Source organism: Hyla sarda, chromosome 5 (assembly GCF_029499605.1).
Source record: "Hyla sarda isolate aHylSar1 chromosome 5, aHylSar1.hap1, whole genome shotgun sequence".
Lineage (NCBI taxonomy): Eukaryota > Metazoa > Chordata > Amphibia > Anura > Hylidae > Hyla > Hyla sarda.
In genome coordinates this window covers 12508320-12527443 of record NC_079193.1, presented here as the reverse complement: position 1 = coordinate 12527443, position 19124 = coordinate 12508320, and the positions used below count along the sequence as shown (strand labels likewise).

The following is a 19124-nucleotide window of genomic DNA, read 5'->3' as shown; positions in this document are numbered from 1 at the left end:
ACCAGTCGTCGTTTTACTTTCCTCATCTCCGGATTCTAGGCCAGTCCCTTCCCCTGAGGACATAACCTCCCCAGGGGAAGAGGACTCGGCGCCCCCTGGAAGCCCCTCTGCCACCTCCCCCTCTTCCTCCCCTTCCGAAGAAGAGGAGGAGATGTCCCTGAGGGGTCGGAATCGATTGGAAAGGCCAACCAGAGGGGAGTCAGTTTTGCCTTCCTTTGGCACCTGGACCAGGGTGGGAGAAGATCTTAAATCTCCCTTTTTTCTACTTGTACCCCGCTTTCGTGTCTCCTTCTGCCATCCCCCATCATCCTCCTCCACGCTATCTGAGGAGATGGCACCTTCCTCATTCTGGATCCTCCTGACCTCCTCATTCAACTCGCCATCCCTCGGGGTCTCAGCAGCAAGGTTGGCCTCTGGGACAGAATGAGAGGTCGTCCCGGTGACCCGGGCTTTCCCCATCACCCTATCCCTTTGGCGTTTATCAAGACGTCTTATTTGGGCTGGTGTCTTTCTCTTGCTGATCCTCACTGACCCCTCAGTTCCTCCACCCCTGCTAGTCCCCTCCCCAGCAGATTCCGGCTCGTGATCTTCACCCGCTGGGGACAAGACCGCATTAGCGAAAGAACGAGGACAACGACTGAATGGGTGACCTAAGTCACCACACAGGTGACACCTAATCTCTGCACAAGATGCGGCAAGATGGCCTACACCCCCACACAAGGCACATTTCTGCACCGTACAGTTTGCACTGAAGTGTGTGGGGTCACCACATCTGTGACAGAGCTTCGGCTGACCCCGGTAGAAAATCTGGATACGATCCCTGCCGAGAAAGGCAGAGGATGGAATATGGGTAACTGTATTTCCTGAACGCTTAAGTTTTACCAAAAACGTCCAGGCTCCTGACCAGATGCCAAACTCGTCCTTGTTCTTCTGCGGGACCCCCATTACCTCGCCATACCGTCCTAACCAGGTGATGATGTCAACACAAGAGAGTGATTCGTTACGGGTCAAAACGGTCACTTTTTTTATTTCGTTTTGACGAGACAATGCCTGTACGGCAAAGTCTCGCCAGCCGGGCTCATTCTTTACCAATTCATAATTCGACCAGAAAAGCTCAAGCCCCTCTGGCCGAACAAAACTGATATCGAATTCAGGAGCACCGTAGGGATGTATCAAGGCGAAGATATCGACTGCCTTGAAGCCCATCTTTAGCAAGAGCTCAACCACTTTGGTCCTTGAAGGACACATATCTTCGCCCTGCCACCGAAGACGGACCACATTCCTACGGTTACTACCTGCCCCGGCTGTTGGGAGGGACCACACAGTATCGCCCCCTCTTTCCTCTCGGAAGGCAGAGAGACCGTGTCTCTCTATCCAGAAGGACAGATCAACTGCTCTACCCTCTACATTAATCGACCTTTCCCCCTTTTTCAGAGCCTCCAGGAGACGTCGCTGCAATAAACCGTCCCTAGAGTCAGGAGACGAGGAAAGTATTCTACTTCCCCCAGCAGTGACATTGGCATAACTCCTATGGTCTGTCACCACTGGGGGGGCAACCGGACCAGACCCTACACCTACACCACTGCCAATGACAACATCCCCACCACCCCCAATAACAACATTAGCACTTCCCCCAACAACATTGTTTCCAATAGCCTCATCTGTAGTCCCATCACCACCACCCCCAATTACAGCAACAGCAAAATCACCTTCTCCAATAACATTAACCTCCATCCGCTCCCCAGTCATACACCCCGCACCCCCATTTACCTTCTCATTCACACTGGCTGGACCAGAAATAGCAAATCCGGGAAACGAGGATGATGATGATGTTTTTCCCTGTTTTGCCTCAGCATCACGGGGCACTGGGGCTGGGACAACCTCCGCTGGCCCTTTAAGGGACCGGGCAGCATGCTTGCCCGGTCTAGAGGAGGCCCCAGCCCTGTTCTTATTAGTGCCCTCCGCCTCATCAGCATCATCTCCAGTCTTCTCATGGCGCCGCTGATCAATGGGATCAGCGGCACCAATGCAAAATAAACGTTTTTCTTTACTTTTAGGAGTGTCTGTTATGCCCTTTGTTACCTCTGGCACTGAGTCACCCCCCTCTCCCACAGGGGAGCGAACTACAGCACCGGAGTCTGCCTCTCTGCCCACCGCTGGGCCGCCCTCACTGTACGGCCTTTCGGCCGATGCCTTCTCTGCTCCATCCCTGCTACTGCAAACAGGCATGGAGCTCTGCGCCCTTTTAGTATCTGTACTCTCCCCGCACCTTTGCACCGAGTCCACCACAGAACACGGGCTGGGCTGGGTAACGGGGCTTGCACAATGAGCTGACCCTGCGGCCGACTCAGGATTTACAGGGAGGGGGGTGTAGATGTAACTCACCACTTCTTGCTGCTTTGGCTTGGTCTTCTTTTTCTTCTTACCCCCAGGTGCCTCATTTGGGAGCTCATCTCCAAACACCAGGTTCTGAGGACACACTGGGGATTCCAGCATACGTATCTGGGCCATTAGCGCCCCTCCCTGGTAGCTGCTGTCACTGTCCTCCCCTGAGTCGGCAGGTGATAATGCTGGCTGCTGTGCAGGGGGCCCACTGTACGGGGCCTGCTGCTGTTGCCGCAGGCCACCAGGTAGATCTGGCTGTAGTTCTTCCTCCATCTCCCCCGCATCATCCACCTGGCTCTCAGGTTGCAGCCCCATCAACCTTTTATTTTTTTCTTCTTCTGTCACCCTGAAGCGCTCCTCATTTTCCAATTTTTCTTTAAATGGCCCACTCTTCTCCAGTAATGCTGCTCTCCTCTCCTCCAAAACTTGCATGTCAGCCATAAGTCTTTTTATCTCTGACTGGATCTCAGTTTTTTTCCGTTTAGGAGATACCTTGGCTCTGGCACGGGCACAGCGCAGTTCCTCTCGGAGCCTCCTGATGGCCTTACAGGCGTCTTCATACTCACGGAGGTGACTTTTTACCCGGGAGGTATAGGTGGAAATAGACTCCCGGGTCCTCAGCACTCCCCAGCCTTCCTCACTGAGGTCGGCTTCACCTCCGTGAGCACTCTGCCTTCTTCCGGACGAACCCAGCTTTCCACTGGCAGCACCCAGCTTTCCCAAGGAGGATCCCACCTTGGAGCTTCTCGCCTCTGTGGGGGGAGTTGGAGCAGCATTGCTGCGACTCCTGGTGGAACGCCTCACCCCCAAATCCTCCGATGTTCCGGCCGCTTGCTGGCTTCTACTGCTCCCCTGCGGCCTAGTCCGAGGAGCAGAAGCCTGGGCCTCGCCTCCCTCACTCATGCCTGAAAACCCACTCCCTCCCTGGGGAGGAGGAAGCAGGCCCCAGGTGGAACAGATGGTAATTCCCTGGAGCTCAGGAGACACAGCAGACACACAGCACAGCTGAAGCACGACCACACCCGCAACTAATTGGTCAGCACTCCAGAGCTGTACTCACTATTCTGCTGGTGAGATCACTGTGTACATACATTACATTACTTATCCTGTTCTGATCCTGAGTTATATCCTGTATTATACTCCAGAGCTGTACTCACTATTCTGCTGGTGAGGTCACTGTGTACATACATCACATTACTTATCCTGTACTGATCCTGTGTTATATCCTGTATTATACTCCAGAGCTGTACTAACTATTCTGCTGGTGAGGTCTCTGTGTACATACATTACATTACTTATCCTGTACTGATCCTGAGTTATATCCTGTATTATACTCCAGAGCTGTACTCACTATTCTGCTGGTGAGGTCACTGTGTACATACATCACATTACTTATCCTGTACTGATCCTGAGTTATATCCTGTATTATACTCCAGAGCTGTACTCACTATTCTGCTGGTGAGGTCACTGTGTACATACATCACATTACTTATCCTGTACTGATCCTGTGTTATATCCTGTATTATACTCCAGAGCTGTACTAACTATTCTGCTGGTGAGGTCACTGTGTACATACATTACATTACTTATCCTGTACTGATCCTGAGTTATATCCTGTATTACACTCCAGAGCTGTGCTCACTATTCTGCTGGTGAGATCACTGTGTACATACATTACTTATTCTGTACTGATCCTGAGTTATATCCTGTATTATACTCCAGAGCTGTACTCACTATTCTGCTGGTGAGGTCACTGTGTACATTACATTACATTACTTATCCTGTACTGATCCTGAGTTATATCCTGTATTATACTCCAGAGCTGTACTCACTATTCTGCTGGTGAGGTCACTGTGTACATACATTACATTACTTATCCTGTTCTGATCCTGAGTTATATCCTGTATTACACTCCAGAGCTGCACTCACTATTCTTCAGACAGATGTCATTTATTCTGATTGTTGCTGATCGGAGATGAAGCCTTAATTCTCTCGGGCGTTTCCATTTGCTGTTTAGTCTGCAACCAGCCTGACGAATGTCTCGCGCACGCCCGGTATCACACAGTTCTGTCTCATCTAATCCCTACATTGGCGCTGCGCGAAGCATGAAGGAAATGAAGAGCATCTCGTTTTTCGACTGCGGCCAAGGCAAAGATCATTGTACGGGAAAAATATAATGAGACGACAACAAGTGAATATCCCCGAAACATAAAGTGATGTGTAACGACAGGAGGACTGCATACAGAAAACGGTGAACACAGAACATCCCTGTCTGTGGAACCAAAAAAGAACATTGTAGAGCAGTAGTCTCAAACTGTGGCCCTCCAGATGTTGCAAAACATCAACTCTCAGCATGCCCAAACACTAAAGGTCTGTCTGCTTACTCCAAAGGATGCACACTGTCCTCGAAAAGGTAAATCAAGGCTTTCCTCACATCTTATCCCTTAGTGAAGAGTTCTTCAAACTGTGGTCCTCCAGCAGTTTCAAAACTTCAACTCCCAGCTTGCCCGGACAGCCGTTGGCTGTCTGGGCATGCTGGGAGTTTAAGTTTTGCAACATCTGGAGGTCCGCAGTTTGAGACCACTGCTCTAGATCATGGAAACCAATTCTTGGACTCGATGTAAGACGTCTTATGTTATACAAAACACAAACATTAAAGAGGAACTCCACCTTTATAGAGAGAGTATGTGTTTACAACTTGCAGGTCCAGTGGTTGTCGACGCATAAGTATTCATACCCTTTACTAGGACATGTGACATTTAGCTCCACCTCCACCTGTGGTCAATTCAGCTGATTGGACAGAATTCGGGAAGACCCAGCCCTGTCTATATAAGGCCTCACAGCTGACAATATATATATCTGAGCAAACACCAAGACATGAGGTGGAAAGAACTGCCTGTAGAGATCAGACACAGCCCTGTCTATATAAGGTCTCACAGCTGACAATATATATCTGAGCAAACACCAAGACATGAGGGGGGAAAGAATTGCCTGTAGTGCTCAGACACAGCCCTGTCTATATAAGGTCTCACAGCTGACAATGTATATCAGAGCAAACACCAAGACATGAGGTGGAAAGAACTGCCTGTAGAGCTCAGACACAGCCCTGTCTATATAAGGTCTCACAGCTGACAATGTATATCAGAGCAAACACCAAGCCATGAGGAGGGAAAGAACTGCCTGTAGAGCTTAGACACAGCCCAGTCTATATAAGGTCTCACAGCTGACAATGTATATCAGAGCAAACACCAAGCCATGAGAGGGAAAGAACTGCCTGTAGAGCTCAGACACAGCCCTGTCTATATAAGGTCTCACAGCTGACAATGTATATCAGAGCAAACACCAAGCCATGAGAGGGAAAGAACTGCCTGTAGAGCTTAGACACAGCCCAGTCTATATAAGGTCTCACAGCTGACAATGTATATCAGAGCAAACACCAAGCCATGAGGAAGAAAGAACTGTCTGTAGAGCTCAGACACAGCCCTGTCTATATAAGATCTCACAGCTGACAATGTATATCAGAGCAAACACCAAGCCATGAGGGGGAAAGAACTGCCTGTAGAGCTCAGACACAGCCCAGTCTATATAAGGTCTCACAGCTGACAATGTATATCAGAGCAAACACCAAGCCATGAGATAGAAAGTACTGCCTGTAGAGCTCAGACACAGCCCTGTCTATATAAGGTCTCACAGCTGACAATGTATATCGGAGCAAACACCAAGCCATGAGGAAGAAAGAACTGCCTGTAGAGCTCAGACACAGCCCTGTCTATATAAGGTCTCACAGCTGACAATGTATATCAGAGCAAACACCATGAGAGGAAAGAACTGCCTGTGAAGCTCAGACAGTCCTTTTTATATAAGGTCTCATAGCTGACAATGTATATAAGAGCCAACACCGAGCCATGAGGTGGAAAGAACTGCCTGTAGAGCTCAGAGACAGGATTGTATGGAGGCACAGATCTGGAGAAGGGAACAAAAAAATTAAAATAAAATTCTTGTGGCCTCCATAATTCTTAAATGATTACTCCGGTGAAAAACAAATGTTTAATCCTTAATCATTCCAGTATTTCTCAGCTGCTGTATGCTCCACAGGAAGTTGTGTAGTTCTTTCCAATCTGACCACAGTTCTCTCTGCTGACACCGCTATCCATGTCAGGAATTGTCCAGAGTAGAAGCAAATCCCCATAGCAAACCTCTCCTGCTCTGGACAGTTCCTGACATGGACAGAGGTGTCAGCAGAGAGCACTGTGGTCAGACTGGAAAGAACACAACTTTCTGTGGAGCATACAGCAGCTGATAAGTATTGGAAGGATAACGTATTCTACAAATCTATTTAACTTTCTAGCTTGATTCAGTTTATTTGAAAACTTATTTTGTCCACCGGAGTACCCCTTTAAATCAGATAAAGTTTGGATCAACCAGGACTTTTCCTAGAGCTGCCGCCCCATCAAACTAAGTAATAGAGGAGAAGGGTCTCGGTAAGAGAGGAGACCGAGAACTGTCTGGGCTTTGAGACTTCCATGGATTCGGCTTTTCAGTTTTTGGAGATTTCTTTGAGCTGACAGTCAGGGATCTAGTAGCTCATGGTTGACCAAGGGGGGGGGGGGGGGTCCCTTTGTTTCCTGGTTGGAGGCTTTGACTTATCCCATTATCCAGGAAACAATGATATATATGGCTGCTTCACCAGTATTCCTGCTACCCAGCCTTTCTAGTCTCCTGAATACCTCCAAATATGGATACTTTACCTCACAGATATTCTCTTCAGGAGTTTGGATAAGCTGGGGGAATACTGTGAACTACCCTGCCACCCAGCTTTTCAAGCCTGCTGAAAAGAATATTTGTCTGGTAAAGTAGCTATATCAGAGCTCTTCCGGAGACTGGGAAAGCTGGGTGGCACACACACACATACTGTGTGCCACCTAGCTTTCCCAGCCTCCTGAAGCCCCAACAGTTGATAGGCTACTCATCCGCACTGCCCTTTCCCTTCCCGCTGCCTCTGCACTAACTATTCTCTGCTCCTGCCTGCTGGACAGTTAAATCATACTTCACCATGATGCAGATCCAGCAACAGGATGTTTAAGGGTGCGTTCCCACAGGGCGTATACGCAGCGTATTTGACGCTGCGCAAAATGTATGGCAGCAGCGGGAAATACGCTGCGTATCCCTTGCTCACTATACACACAGGGCTTTCCTGCGACAGCCCTATGTGTGTAGTGAGTTTTGGAGGCGGAGCCGCGTCACAGACACGCCGGCACACGGCCCCGCCTCCAAAACTCACTACACACATAGGGCTGCCGCCGGAAAGCCCTGTGTGTATAGTGAGCAAGGGATACGCAGCGTATTTCCCGCTGCTGCCATACATTTTGCGCAGTGTCAAATACGCTGCGTATACGCCCTGTGGGAACGCACCCTAAAACTCCTGGGCAATCTCCTCAGCCAAAGGGTAACGTGATCAGGAGATGATCGTGTGAATCTTCTGCATGCGCAGACTTCCCTAAACTCTACTATACTTTTATTTGACATATCAGTAACAACTGCACCAGATTTAATGGACATATAGCCAGTCGTTCTTATTAGAGATGAGCGAACTTACAGTAAATTCGATTCGTCACGAACTTCTCGGCTCGGCAGTTGATGACTTATCCTGCGTAAATTAGTTCAGCTTTCAGGTGCTCGGGTGGGCTGGAAAAGCTGGATACATTCCTAGGAAAGAGTCTCCTCCTAGGACTGTATCCACCTTTTCCAGCCCATCGGAGCACCTGAAAGCTGAACTAATTTATGCAGGAAAAGTCATCAACTGCCGAGCCGAGAAGTTTGTGACAAATCAAATTTACTGTAAGTTCGCTCATCTCTAGTTCATATATATATATGATTTTTATATTGTGTAATTCACAGCGGCCTCGGTGTCTGGAGGTGAACGTGTGAGGTGACTGTAATGAGTCCGACGGGTTTCGCTTCTAAGCTCCGCTGCATTATACAACGAGGAAAGAGAAAATTACCACCTGTCTCCCATAGGAAGGTTTTTACAGCTCTATTTTTTGCAGTGTGTGATTTTCGTGGTTATTTACTCTTTCTTTGAAGAGGAGCTGCATTAGCAATACGGCTACTATTACGTGTTGTGTACAGGGGTACGGATCCTTTCTGCCCATCCCCCACTCCCTCATTATAAAGGAGATTATTGTGTTTCCATATAAAGCCCCATTAAAGGGGTACTCCGGTGGAATTTTTTTTTTATTTTTTAAATCAACTGGTGCCAGAGAGTTAAACAGATTTGTAAATTACTTCCAATAAAAAAAATCTTAATCCTTCCAGTACTTATTAGCTGCTGAATACTACAGAGGAAATAATTAAGTAAATCTAAACTAATACAGTGCCCCTAAATCAGTGTTTCCCACCCAGGGTGCCTCCAGCTGTTGCAAAACTACAACTTCCAGCATGCCCGGACAGCCTTTGGCTGTCCGGGCATGCTGGGAGTTGTAGTTTTGCAATAGGTCGAGACACCATGGTTGGGGAACAGTTCCCTAAATAATGACCAACATTGCAACTGTGTCTAAGCAGGTTGTGTGTAATGTGCTGCGGAGCCATGAATTTAAAGGGGTACTCCCGTGGAAAACGTTTTTTTTATTTATTTTTTATAACAACTGGTGCCTACAGATTTGTAAATTACTTCTATTAAAAAAATCTTAATCCTTCCAGTACTTATTAGCTGCTGAATACTACAGAGGAAATTCTTTTCTTTTTGGAACACAGAGCTCTCTGCTGACATCACGAACACAGTGCTCTCTGCTGACATCTCTGTCCATTTTAGGAACTGTCCAGAGTAGGAGAAAATCCCCATAGAAAACATATGCTGCTCTGGACAGTTCCTAAAATGGACAGAGATGTCAGCAGAGAGCACTGTGGTCATGATGTCAGCAGAGAGTTCTGTGTTCCAAAAAGAAAAGAATTTCCTCTGTAGTATTCAGCAGCTAATAAGTACTGGAAGGATTACGATTTTTCAATAGAAGTTCCACCTGAGTACCCCTTTAAAGCTCTCATAATGGAGTACCCAATCTAACTTCCAAGTAAGAATATCTTCCCCATACAGAATATGCTGGGGTATTATATTGTATCAAGCATAATAGTGCAGAACCGCGGGGGCGGTCCTATTCACGGACATACAAATAGCTGTCAATCACAATCCCAACCTCCCTGGAGACAATCCCAGGAGGAGCATGACCTTATTAACCCACCATTACACCCGGATTTAAAAATCTGTAAGATGAAAATAAAACATTAATTCCGGAAAAGGGAGAGAGAGGGGGGGGGGGGCATTGGCGTATCGACAAACAGTAAAAAGGTATGTGACCCAGTACATATAGATTTTGGGACCTAATATACTGATACTGCCCCCCAACACATCAGTCTTCTCCAACCTGAGGTTTCCTGTTGCACAACTACAACTCCCAGCATGCCCAAACAGCTAAAGGCTGTCAGGGCATGCTGGGAGTTGTAGTTTTGCAACAGCTGGAGAGCCGCAGGTTGAGGAACACTACTGTTGATGCTGCAGGGGAAATCCCAGCAGTTGAGGGCATGCTGGGAGTTGTAGTTTTGCAACAGCTGGAGAGCCCCAGGTCGGGGAACACTGCTCTAAATGCTGCATGTAAAACTCCAGGCCGACAGGGCATGCTGGGAGATGTAGTTTTAAAATAACTGGAGAACGAGAGGTAGGAGGAACAGTCCTCTGGATGCTGCTGATGCAGCTCTGAGCTGTCAGGGCATGCTGGGAGTTGTAGTTTTGGTGAGCCACAGGCTGGGGAACAATGACATAAACCAGTGTTTCCCAATCAGGGTGCTTCCAGCTGTTGCAAAACTACAACATTAGTAAAAAGTGCATAGTCTATAGCAGTGTTTCCCAACCAGGGTGCCTCCAGCTGTTGCAAAACTACAACATTAGTAAAAAGTGCAATGTCTATGGCAGTGTTTCCCAACCAGGGTGTCTCCAGCTGTTGCAAAACTACAACATTAGTAAAAAGTGCATAGTCTATAGCAGTGTTTCCCAACCAGGGTGCCTCCAGCTGTTGCAAAACTACAACATTAGTAAAAAGTGCAATGTCTATGGCAGTGTTTCCCAACCAGGGTGTCTCCAGCTGTTGCAAAACTACAACATTAGTAAAAAGTGCATAGTCTATAGCAGTGTTTCCCAACCAGGGTGCCTCCAGCTGTTGCAAAACTACAACATTAGTAAAAAGTGCAATGTCTATGGCAGTGTTTCCCAACCAGGGTGTCTCCAGCTGTTGCAAAACTACAACATTAGTAAAAAGTGCATAGTCTATAGCAGTGTTTCCCAACCAGGGTGCCTCCAGCTGTTGCAAAACTACAACATTAGTAAAAAGTGCAATGTCTATGGCAGTGTTTCCCAACCAGGGTGTCTCCAGCTGTTGCAAAACTACAACTCCCAGCATGCCCGGACAGCCAAAGGCTGTCCGGGCATGCTGCGAGTTGTAGTTTTGCAACAGCTGGAGACACCCTGGTTGGGAAACACTGCCATAGACAATGTACTTTGCACACTACACTACAGTTTGTACAGCTTAGATACAGTATATACATTTCACAATAGGCAACAAATTGTGTTAGTTTTTTTAAATTTTTTTAATTTAATTTACTAAAATTAATAGCGCAGATAAAAATATATAAAAAAAATAAAATAAAAAAAACACATTCACACAGCGTGGTCACAGCAATGTCTGGATACAAATTTTTTTAAAAAGTTAAGAAAATACAAACTTGCGCCCGTATCAGACTGTTAAAAATAAGTAATGATAAAAAACATTACAAAAATATATATTATCTGTTTCTGGACATAGATAAAAACCCACATTCTCGAGTCCATGGCTGGTGTTCTCCTTCCCAGAATGCATTCTGCCTCTATGCCCTTCCTCTTATCGGCAAGCTACTACTTTGGCCTGGCAGGCAGAAAACACTGAAAGTGCCCTTAAATTTTAAAGGGGTATTCCAGGAAAAAAACTTTTTTTTTATATATATCAACTGGCTCCAGAAAGTTAAACAGATTTGTAAATTACTTCTATTAAAAAATCTTAATCCTTTCAGTACTTATGAGCTGCTGTAGTTGAGTTGTTCTTTTCTGTCTAAGTGCTCTCTGATGACACCTGTCTCAGGAAACGCCCAGTTTAGAAGAAAATCCCCATAGCAAACCTCTTCTAAACTGGGCGGTTCCCGAGACACGTGTCATCAGAGAACACTTAGACAGAAAAGAACTCAACTTCAGAAGCTCATAAGTACTGAAAGGATTAAGATTTTTTTTTAATAGAAGTAATTTACAAATCTGTTTAATTTTCTGGAGCCAGTTGATATATATATATATATAAAAAAAAAGTTTTTTCCTGGATAACTCCTTAAAGGGGTAATCCGGTGAAAACCTTTTTTCTTTTAAATCAACTGGTGGCAGAAAGTTAAAACATATTTGTAAATTACTTCTATTAAAAAATCTTAATCTTTCCTGTACTTATTAGCTGCTGAATACTACAGAGGAAATTCTTTTCTTTTTGGAATGCTCTCTGATGACATCACGAGCACAGTTCTCTCTGCTGACGTTATTATAATAATAATAATAATAACAACACTTTATTTATTGTTGTCCTTAGTGGGATTTGAACCCAAGCCCCCAGCACTGCAAGGGCAGCAGTGCTAACCACTGAGCCACCATGCTGCCCTTAGCATACATCTGCTATGCATGGTTGCTAAAATGGACAGAGATGTCAGCAGAGAGCACTGTGCTCGTGATGTCATCATTGTTCCAAAAAGAAAAGGAATTTCCTCTAGCATTCAGCAGCTAATAAGTACTGGAAGGATTAAGATTTTTTAATAGAAGTAATTTACAAATATGTGTAACTTTCTGCCACCAGTTGATTTAAAAGAAAAAAGGTTTTCACCGGAGTACCCCTCTAAATTTTTTTTTTGGGATATTCTAAAACTTCCCTTATTGCAAAGCAACGCTCTATACAGACAGCCAACAAGCAAGGAAATGATGTCAGCGCAAAATAAAATAAATAATAATAAAATATTGACCAATTTATGAATGCTGCTCTGGATCCTATCGCTTTAAAAAAAAAAAAAAAAAAAAAAATTCATTTTTATACGTGTCTAAGAAACAAGTCAAAAGTTTTGATCAGTCGGGGTCTGAGTTTTCCGGAAGTTAAAGGAAGCTTCCTAATTCAGAGCACATGCACGCTCTGCTCAGCTGAGCATGTATATGTGATGGTGGGAGTCATTCTTTTTTTTGCCCGTTCTAGTGATAAGTATCACTAGAACGGGCAAAAAGAGAATGACTCCCACCATCACATGCATGCTCAGCTGAGCAGAGCGTGCATGTGCTCTGAATTAGGAAGCTTCCTTTAGACCAGTAGTCTTCAACCTGCAGACCTCCAGATGTTGCAAAACTACAACTCCCAGCATGCCCGGACAGCCGTTGGCTGTCCGGGCATGCTGGGAGTTGTAGTTTTGCAACATCTGGAGGTCCGCAGGTTGAAGACCACTGCTTTAGAAGACAGAATACACATTTGATGGTCAGAGCTGGCTGGGGGCGTATTAAAAATGCAATAAAAATAAATAAAAAATATATTTATATATGAAAAAAATGGCTGACGCGGTTGACCATTGACTGCGATCTTTACTATGCAAGGCCAAAGTAATCACTCGGACTATGATAAAGGCAACCTTTGCTGGTGCACCTCACCATATTCATGCATGCTCAGCTCAGCAGAGCGTGCATGTGTTCTGAATTAGGCTGGGTTCACATCCCGTTTTTGCCATACTGCTTTCAATCAGTTTTTCTAAAGAAAACCGTATGGCAAAAAAACGGATGGAACAGCATGGGAAAAAGTAAACCGTATACTGTTTTTAAACTGTATACTGTTCTGTCCGTTTTTATTTAAAAAAAAAAATAATACGTTTTGAAAATTGTCCATTTTTAATGGGAGGGGTCTTGGGTGGGGACTTTAGGATGCAAATGCGCATGTGCAAAGTAAAAACTGTACACGGTTTCCCGTATGGAACCGTATACATGTGCGTTTCCCATTGACGTCCATGTAAAAAAAAAAAAACTTATGCGGTTGCAGTACAGTTTTTAAAACCGGAGTCAAAATCGTGGTTGACCAGTTTTTTGTCTGCAGTTTAAAAACCGTACTGCAACCGCGTACGTTTTTTTTTTTTACATGGCATGTCAATGAGAAACGCACATGTATACGGTTCCATACGGGAAACAGTATACAGTTTTTACTTTGCACATGCGCATTTGCATCCTAAAGTCCCCACCCAACACCACTCCCATTAAAAATGGAAAAAAAATCCCAAAATTTTTTTTTTTTATAAAAACGTACGGAACCGTATACAGTTTAAAAATGCATACGGTTTACTTTTTTCCATACTGTTTCATCCGTTTTTTTTTTGCCATACGATTTTCTTTAGAAAAACTGATTGAAAACAGTATGGCAAAAACGTGATGTGAACCCAGCCTTAGGCACAGAGGAGAAAGCTGCTTCTAGACACCACTGACTGCAGTTTCTCTCTCTCTCTCTTTAGAACAGTGTTTCCCAATAAAGGGGGCCTCCAGCTGTTGCAAAACTAAAATTCCCAGCATGCTGGTAGTTTTAGTTTTGCAACAGCTGGAGAGACACTGCTTTAGAACAAACACATGCTCAGCTCAGAAGAGCGTGCATGGGTTCTGAATTAGATGCAGGGGCACCCATCTATAATGTGGCACCCACTTGTATCCATCATGGTGATTGGGTGCCAGAAGGTCTCGCGGCAGAATTCGACTGGAAGGGGTAGGTACTCCGCTGTTCAGTGTTTGGAGCAAACTACTCCGAACGCTGAAGACGGGAGCTTGTGATGTCAAAGCCTCGCCCCCTCATGAAGTCACGTCCCGCCCCCTCAATGCAAGTCTATGGGAGGGGGCGTGACATCCGTCACGCCCCCTCCCATAGACTTGCATTGAGGGGCGGGGCTATGGTGTCATGAGTTCCCGGCGCCGGCTCCAGGAGCTCATGACGTCATAGCCCCACCCCCTCATGATGTCACACCCCGCCCCCTCAATGCAAGTCTATGGGAGGGGGCGTGTCAGCCGTCACGCCCCCTCCCATAGACTTGCATTGAGGGGGCGTTGCGTGACATCAGGAGGGGGCGGGGCTATGACGTCACAAACTCCGGGAGCCGGCCCCAGCGCTCGGAACAGTTTTTTCCCAACGCGGAGCGGCGGAGGACCCCTTTAACTAAAAACCCAAATCCTTATATTGTAACAACAATTGGCAAAAGTAAACCTCAACCTAAAGTGGTCTACAGCAGTGGTCTCCAAACTGTGGACCTACAGATGTTGCAAGACTACAACTCCCAGCAGGCCCGGAGATGTAATTCCGCAATAGCTGGAGGTCCACAGTTTGGAGACCGCCGCTCTCGAGCCTTCTCCTTGAGCCCCGCACTCCCGGTTCAGTCTTTTTTCCATAAGGCGCTATATTCGGAGCTCAATTCCTCTCGCGAGAAGAGCGTGAACTTCTTCTCCAGCTGGGAGCGGAGGTAGCTGTAATCCTGCACGTCCAGGCGGTGGACAAGGGTCAGGTAGAGGGTCAGGGCGGTGGCGAGGATCAGACGGTCAGGACCGAGAGACGGCACGGCCCAGAGGATGACCAGGAGCTCCAGGTAGATGGGGTGGCGGAGGTGGGCGTACAGGCGGGCAGCGCGGGGCGACTTGTGAGACAGGGGGTCCCCCATTCCTAAGCAATGGTAATAGACCTGCTTGACCCCCATCAGTTCTGCATAGTCGAAGATCAGCAGGACGCTGAATATAAGGAGCCACGATATGGTATGGAGAAGTGCGCACAGCAGGGGGAGCCAAGCGCTCCAGGGGGCCGTGGAGACGTTCCAGAGATGGGGTCCGCGGGGGAAGGGCTGCCAGTACCGCATCATGATCTGCAGGGATGCCGCGGTGCACAGGATGTACGCGGACCTCTGCAGGACCCCAAACACCTTCCCCACTACGTCCTTCACCGCAGGCCAGGCCATGAGGCTATGCTGGATGACGAATAATACCAGCAACGCAACGTTTATCCCAAGAGAACGCAGGAAGGAGGCGTCTCCGATGGCGTCTCGCCACGATACAGGGGGCTCATCCTCCGCTCCTCCTCCGCTGGCCTCCTTAAATATGGTGCCGAAAGACAGGAAGCGCACAAACTCAACCCCGGTGCCGAAACCTGCCACGAAGCAGAGGACAGAGACCACTCCCAGGGACAGACACGTCAGCTTCGACGGCACCTGGGAACCGGAATAAGCGGCTTCAGCTCCTGCCGACATCTTCAGAATCTCTGTGGACGCCAAAGCACCCGGCCAGGCTTCATCTGGGTTATCCGCGCCGGAAATCCCTCCCCCTACTGGAGATATATAGAGGGCGGGCGGAACTAGGAAACAATAAGCGAGAAGGCGTGCAGTTAGAACATGGCAACGTCACGTGACTATTGGTGCTAAAAAAGCAGGTTTAAAAGGTTAAAGGGGTTATCTGAGAATAGAAGCTTCTTTCTTTTAAAAAAAAAACTGCGCCACCCCTGTACTCAGGTTGTGTGCGGTATTACATCTTTGTTCTATTCACTTCAACAGAATTGAGCTGCAATACCGCAGACAAACTGAGGACAAGAGTGGCACTGTTTTTGGAAGAAAGCAACTATGTTTCCCTAAGGGCGCGTTCACACTGAGGAATCGGAGAGGAATCCTCGCGTAAAAATTCCGCTGCGGAAAATATAGGAAGAAACTGCCTTTTTTTTTTTTTTTTTAACTACCACCAATTACAATTTCCCTTTTTATCAAATTTTCTTTTTCGTGCAAATTTTGCGAAAAAACTATTTTGAGCGGATTTTTTTCTTACCATTGACTTCAATGGACTTCTGCTCGCGTATTCCGCAAAAAGAATGAACATGTTCTTTCTTCTAGCAGAACGGAATTCCGCGGCGAAATTCCGTCAGCAGAATTTACGCAGTGTGAACAGCGCAGAGTCAAATACCTTGTAAGTTAATGGCAGAACAGATGTTAATTATTTCTAAGCGGAGAATTCAAGATGGATTACTCGAGTAAATTCCTCTTGAATTACTCAGTGTGAACGCACCCCGCGCGTACGTTCACATGGGCAGATTACCTGCAGAATTTCAGCAGCGTATTTGCTGCGGAAAATCCGCAGAAGATAATCTGCTACCCTTGAATTCAATGGGTCCGAAGGAAAATCTGCAAAACCGCCTCTATTGCGGATTTTCTGACGACCCATTGAAGTCAATGGTAGCAAAATCCGCTGCGGATTTTCCGCAGCAAATACGCTGAGGAAATCCCGCAGGTAATCCGCCCTGTGAGAATGTACCCCCAAGCTAAATTTGCCCACTGACATTACACGAACATTAAAGGGGTATTCCAGGAAAAAAAACTTTATATATATATCTCAACTGGGTCCAGAAAGTTAAACAGATTTGTAAATTACTTCTATTGAAAAATCTTAATCCTTTCAGTACTTATGAGCTTCTGAAGTTAAGGTTGTTCTTTTCTGTCTAAGTGCTCTCTGATGACACGTGTCTCGGGAACCGCCCAGTTTAGAAGCAAATCCCCATAGCAAACCTCTTCTAAATTGGGCGGTTCCCGAGACACGTGTCATCAGAGAGCACTTAGACAGAAAAGAACAACCTTAACTTCAGAAGCTCATAAGTACTGAAAGGATTAATATTTTTTAATAGAAGTAATTTACAAATCTGTTTAACTTTCTGGAGCCAGTTGATATATAAAAAAAAGTTTTTTCCTGGATAACCCCTTTAACCAAATCTGCCAGATGTTGCAAAACTACAACTCCTATTATACTGAATACATTAGTTCAGACAATAGTATCACAACAGGCTTAAAGGGTTACTCCGCCACCCAGCGTCCGGAACTCAATGTTCCGGTTGCTGGGGAGCGGAGTAACCCTTTAAATTCATGGCTCCGCAGCACATTACACACAACCTGCTTAGGCTGCGTTCACACGAAGTCTATAGAAAACGGATGAGCCTTTAACCCCTTAACGACGCAGGACGTAAATATACGTCCTGGTGAGCTGGCACTTAACGCACCAGGACGTACATTTACGTCCTAAGCATAACCGCGAGCATCGGAGCGATGCCCGGATCATGCGCGGCAGGTCACGGCTGTTGATCGCAGCCAGGGACCCGCCGGTAATGGCGGACATACCCGATCCCGCAGATGTCCGCCATTAACCCCTCAGATGCCGTGATCAATAATGTCATCCCTTTTTTCAATCCGTTCATTGATCCATTTTTTACTTCTGAGCATGCTCAGAAGAATAAAAAATTGATTTGGTTTATTAACTGAACAATAACGGATACAAACGGATAACATCCGTTATTGTGCTTTAAAAAAAATTTAATTCAGCTTTTATTTTTGACGGGAGAAGAACGGGATGGGTCTAGACGGCCGCGTGAACGCAGCCTAAACGGGGGGAAAAAAACGGGGACAGACAGCCGTGTGAACGCACCCTTAAAGACACAGTTGCAATGTAGATCATTATTTAGGGAACTGTTCCCCAACCAGGGTGTCTCCACCTATTGCAAAACTACAACTCCCAGCATGCCCGGACAGCCAAAGGCTGTCCGGGCATGCTGGAAGTTGTAGTTTTGCAACAGCTGGATGCACCCTGAGTGGGAAACACTGCTATAGACATTGCACTTGTCACTAATGTTGTAGTTTTGCAACAGCTGGAGGCACCCTGGTTGGGAAACACTGCTATAGACAATGCACTTTTTACTAATGTTGTAGTTTTGCAACAGCTGGAGGCACCCTGGTTGGGAAACACTGCTATAGACATTGCACTTGTCACTAATGTTGTAGTTTCGCAACAGCTGGAGGCACCCTGGTTGGGAAGCACTGCTATAGACATTGCACTTTTTACTAATGTTGTAGTTTCGCAACAGCTGGAGGAACCCTGGTTGGGAGATATTGGTTTAGTTTAGATTTACTTAGTGGGGTCTGGATTTCTTTAGGAGTTCTGCATAAACATAGGTCATTATTTAGGGGCCCTGGAGTTTGTATTGTTTAGGGGGTCAGTAATATTTCTGGAGGGTCATAGGTTGGGGGGGGGGGCGTCCTATATAAACAGGCAACAAAACCCGGCTAGGGTAGGGTTAATAGGTGCGAGGATCTACAATGTACACACAGCAGCCGATCCTCTCCGCTCCACCCGATAACTGATACAACTTTTATTTGTTTTGATACATTTTGTGTTTATAAACAAAACAAAGTTCTGCCCTGAATAACGGACATAACGGTCACCGCTGCCCATATAAGGCCAAACACCAGCTGGATCTCCAGCACCCCGACTAATCCTTACCAGAGAAAAGATGGAGGCGTCTGCCTCTCCCGCCCAAATCACTCTGCAAAATGAGGCTTCTTCCTCCCACAATGCACTTTGCCCTTTGCTTTCAGAGGAGGTACGGAGGCTGCAGAGAGACAAAAAGGTGTAAGCGACCTGTAGGGGGAGCGACCACAAGACCAATGCAAACACACAACAATGCAGAGCTGGATGTTCTGAGAGTATCACACATGATGGACTTAGATACAGCAGCTCAGAAGGCTGTATCACACACCACAGGATGAGATGCAGTGGCAGGGTAGATGGTGTTATTCATGATAGGATTAGATACCACAGCACATAACCAGTATCA

The 19124-nt window shown here is 46.4% G+C and overlaps 1 protein-coding gene across 1 annotated transcript; it reads right to left on the bottom strand.

The window, feature by feature from the left end:
* Nucleotides 1-14743: 14743 nt before the first annotated feature.
* NRM (nurim) lies at nt 14744-18866 on the bottom strand. The gene is made up of 2 exons (XM_056518331.1): nt 18791-18866; nt 14744-15836 (listed from the first exon to the last, which is right to left on the bottom strand). Exon 2 carries the CDS (start codon nt 15730-15732, stop codon nt 14872-14874), a length of 861 nt encoding a protein of 286 aa, XP_056374306.1. The 5' UTR covers nt 15733-15836; nt 18791-18866; the 3' UTR covers nt 14744-14871.
* Nucleotides 18867-19124: the final 258 nt, after the last annotated feature.

Excerpts from the sequence above, each read along its gene's own strand:
- NRM (XM_056518331.1), bottom strand. The coding sequence starts at position 15,732 with ATGTCGGCAGGAGCTGAAGCCGCTTATTCCGGTTCCCAGGTGCCGTCG.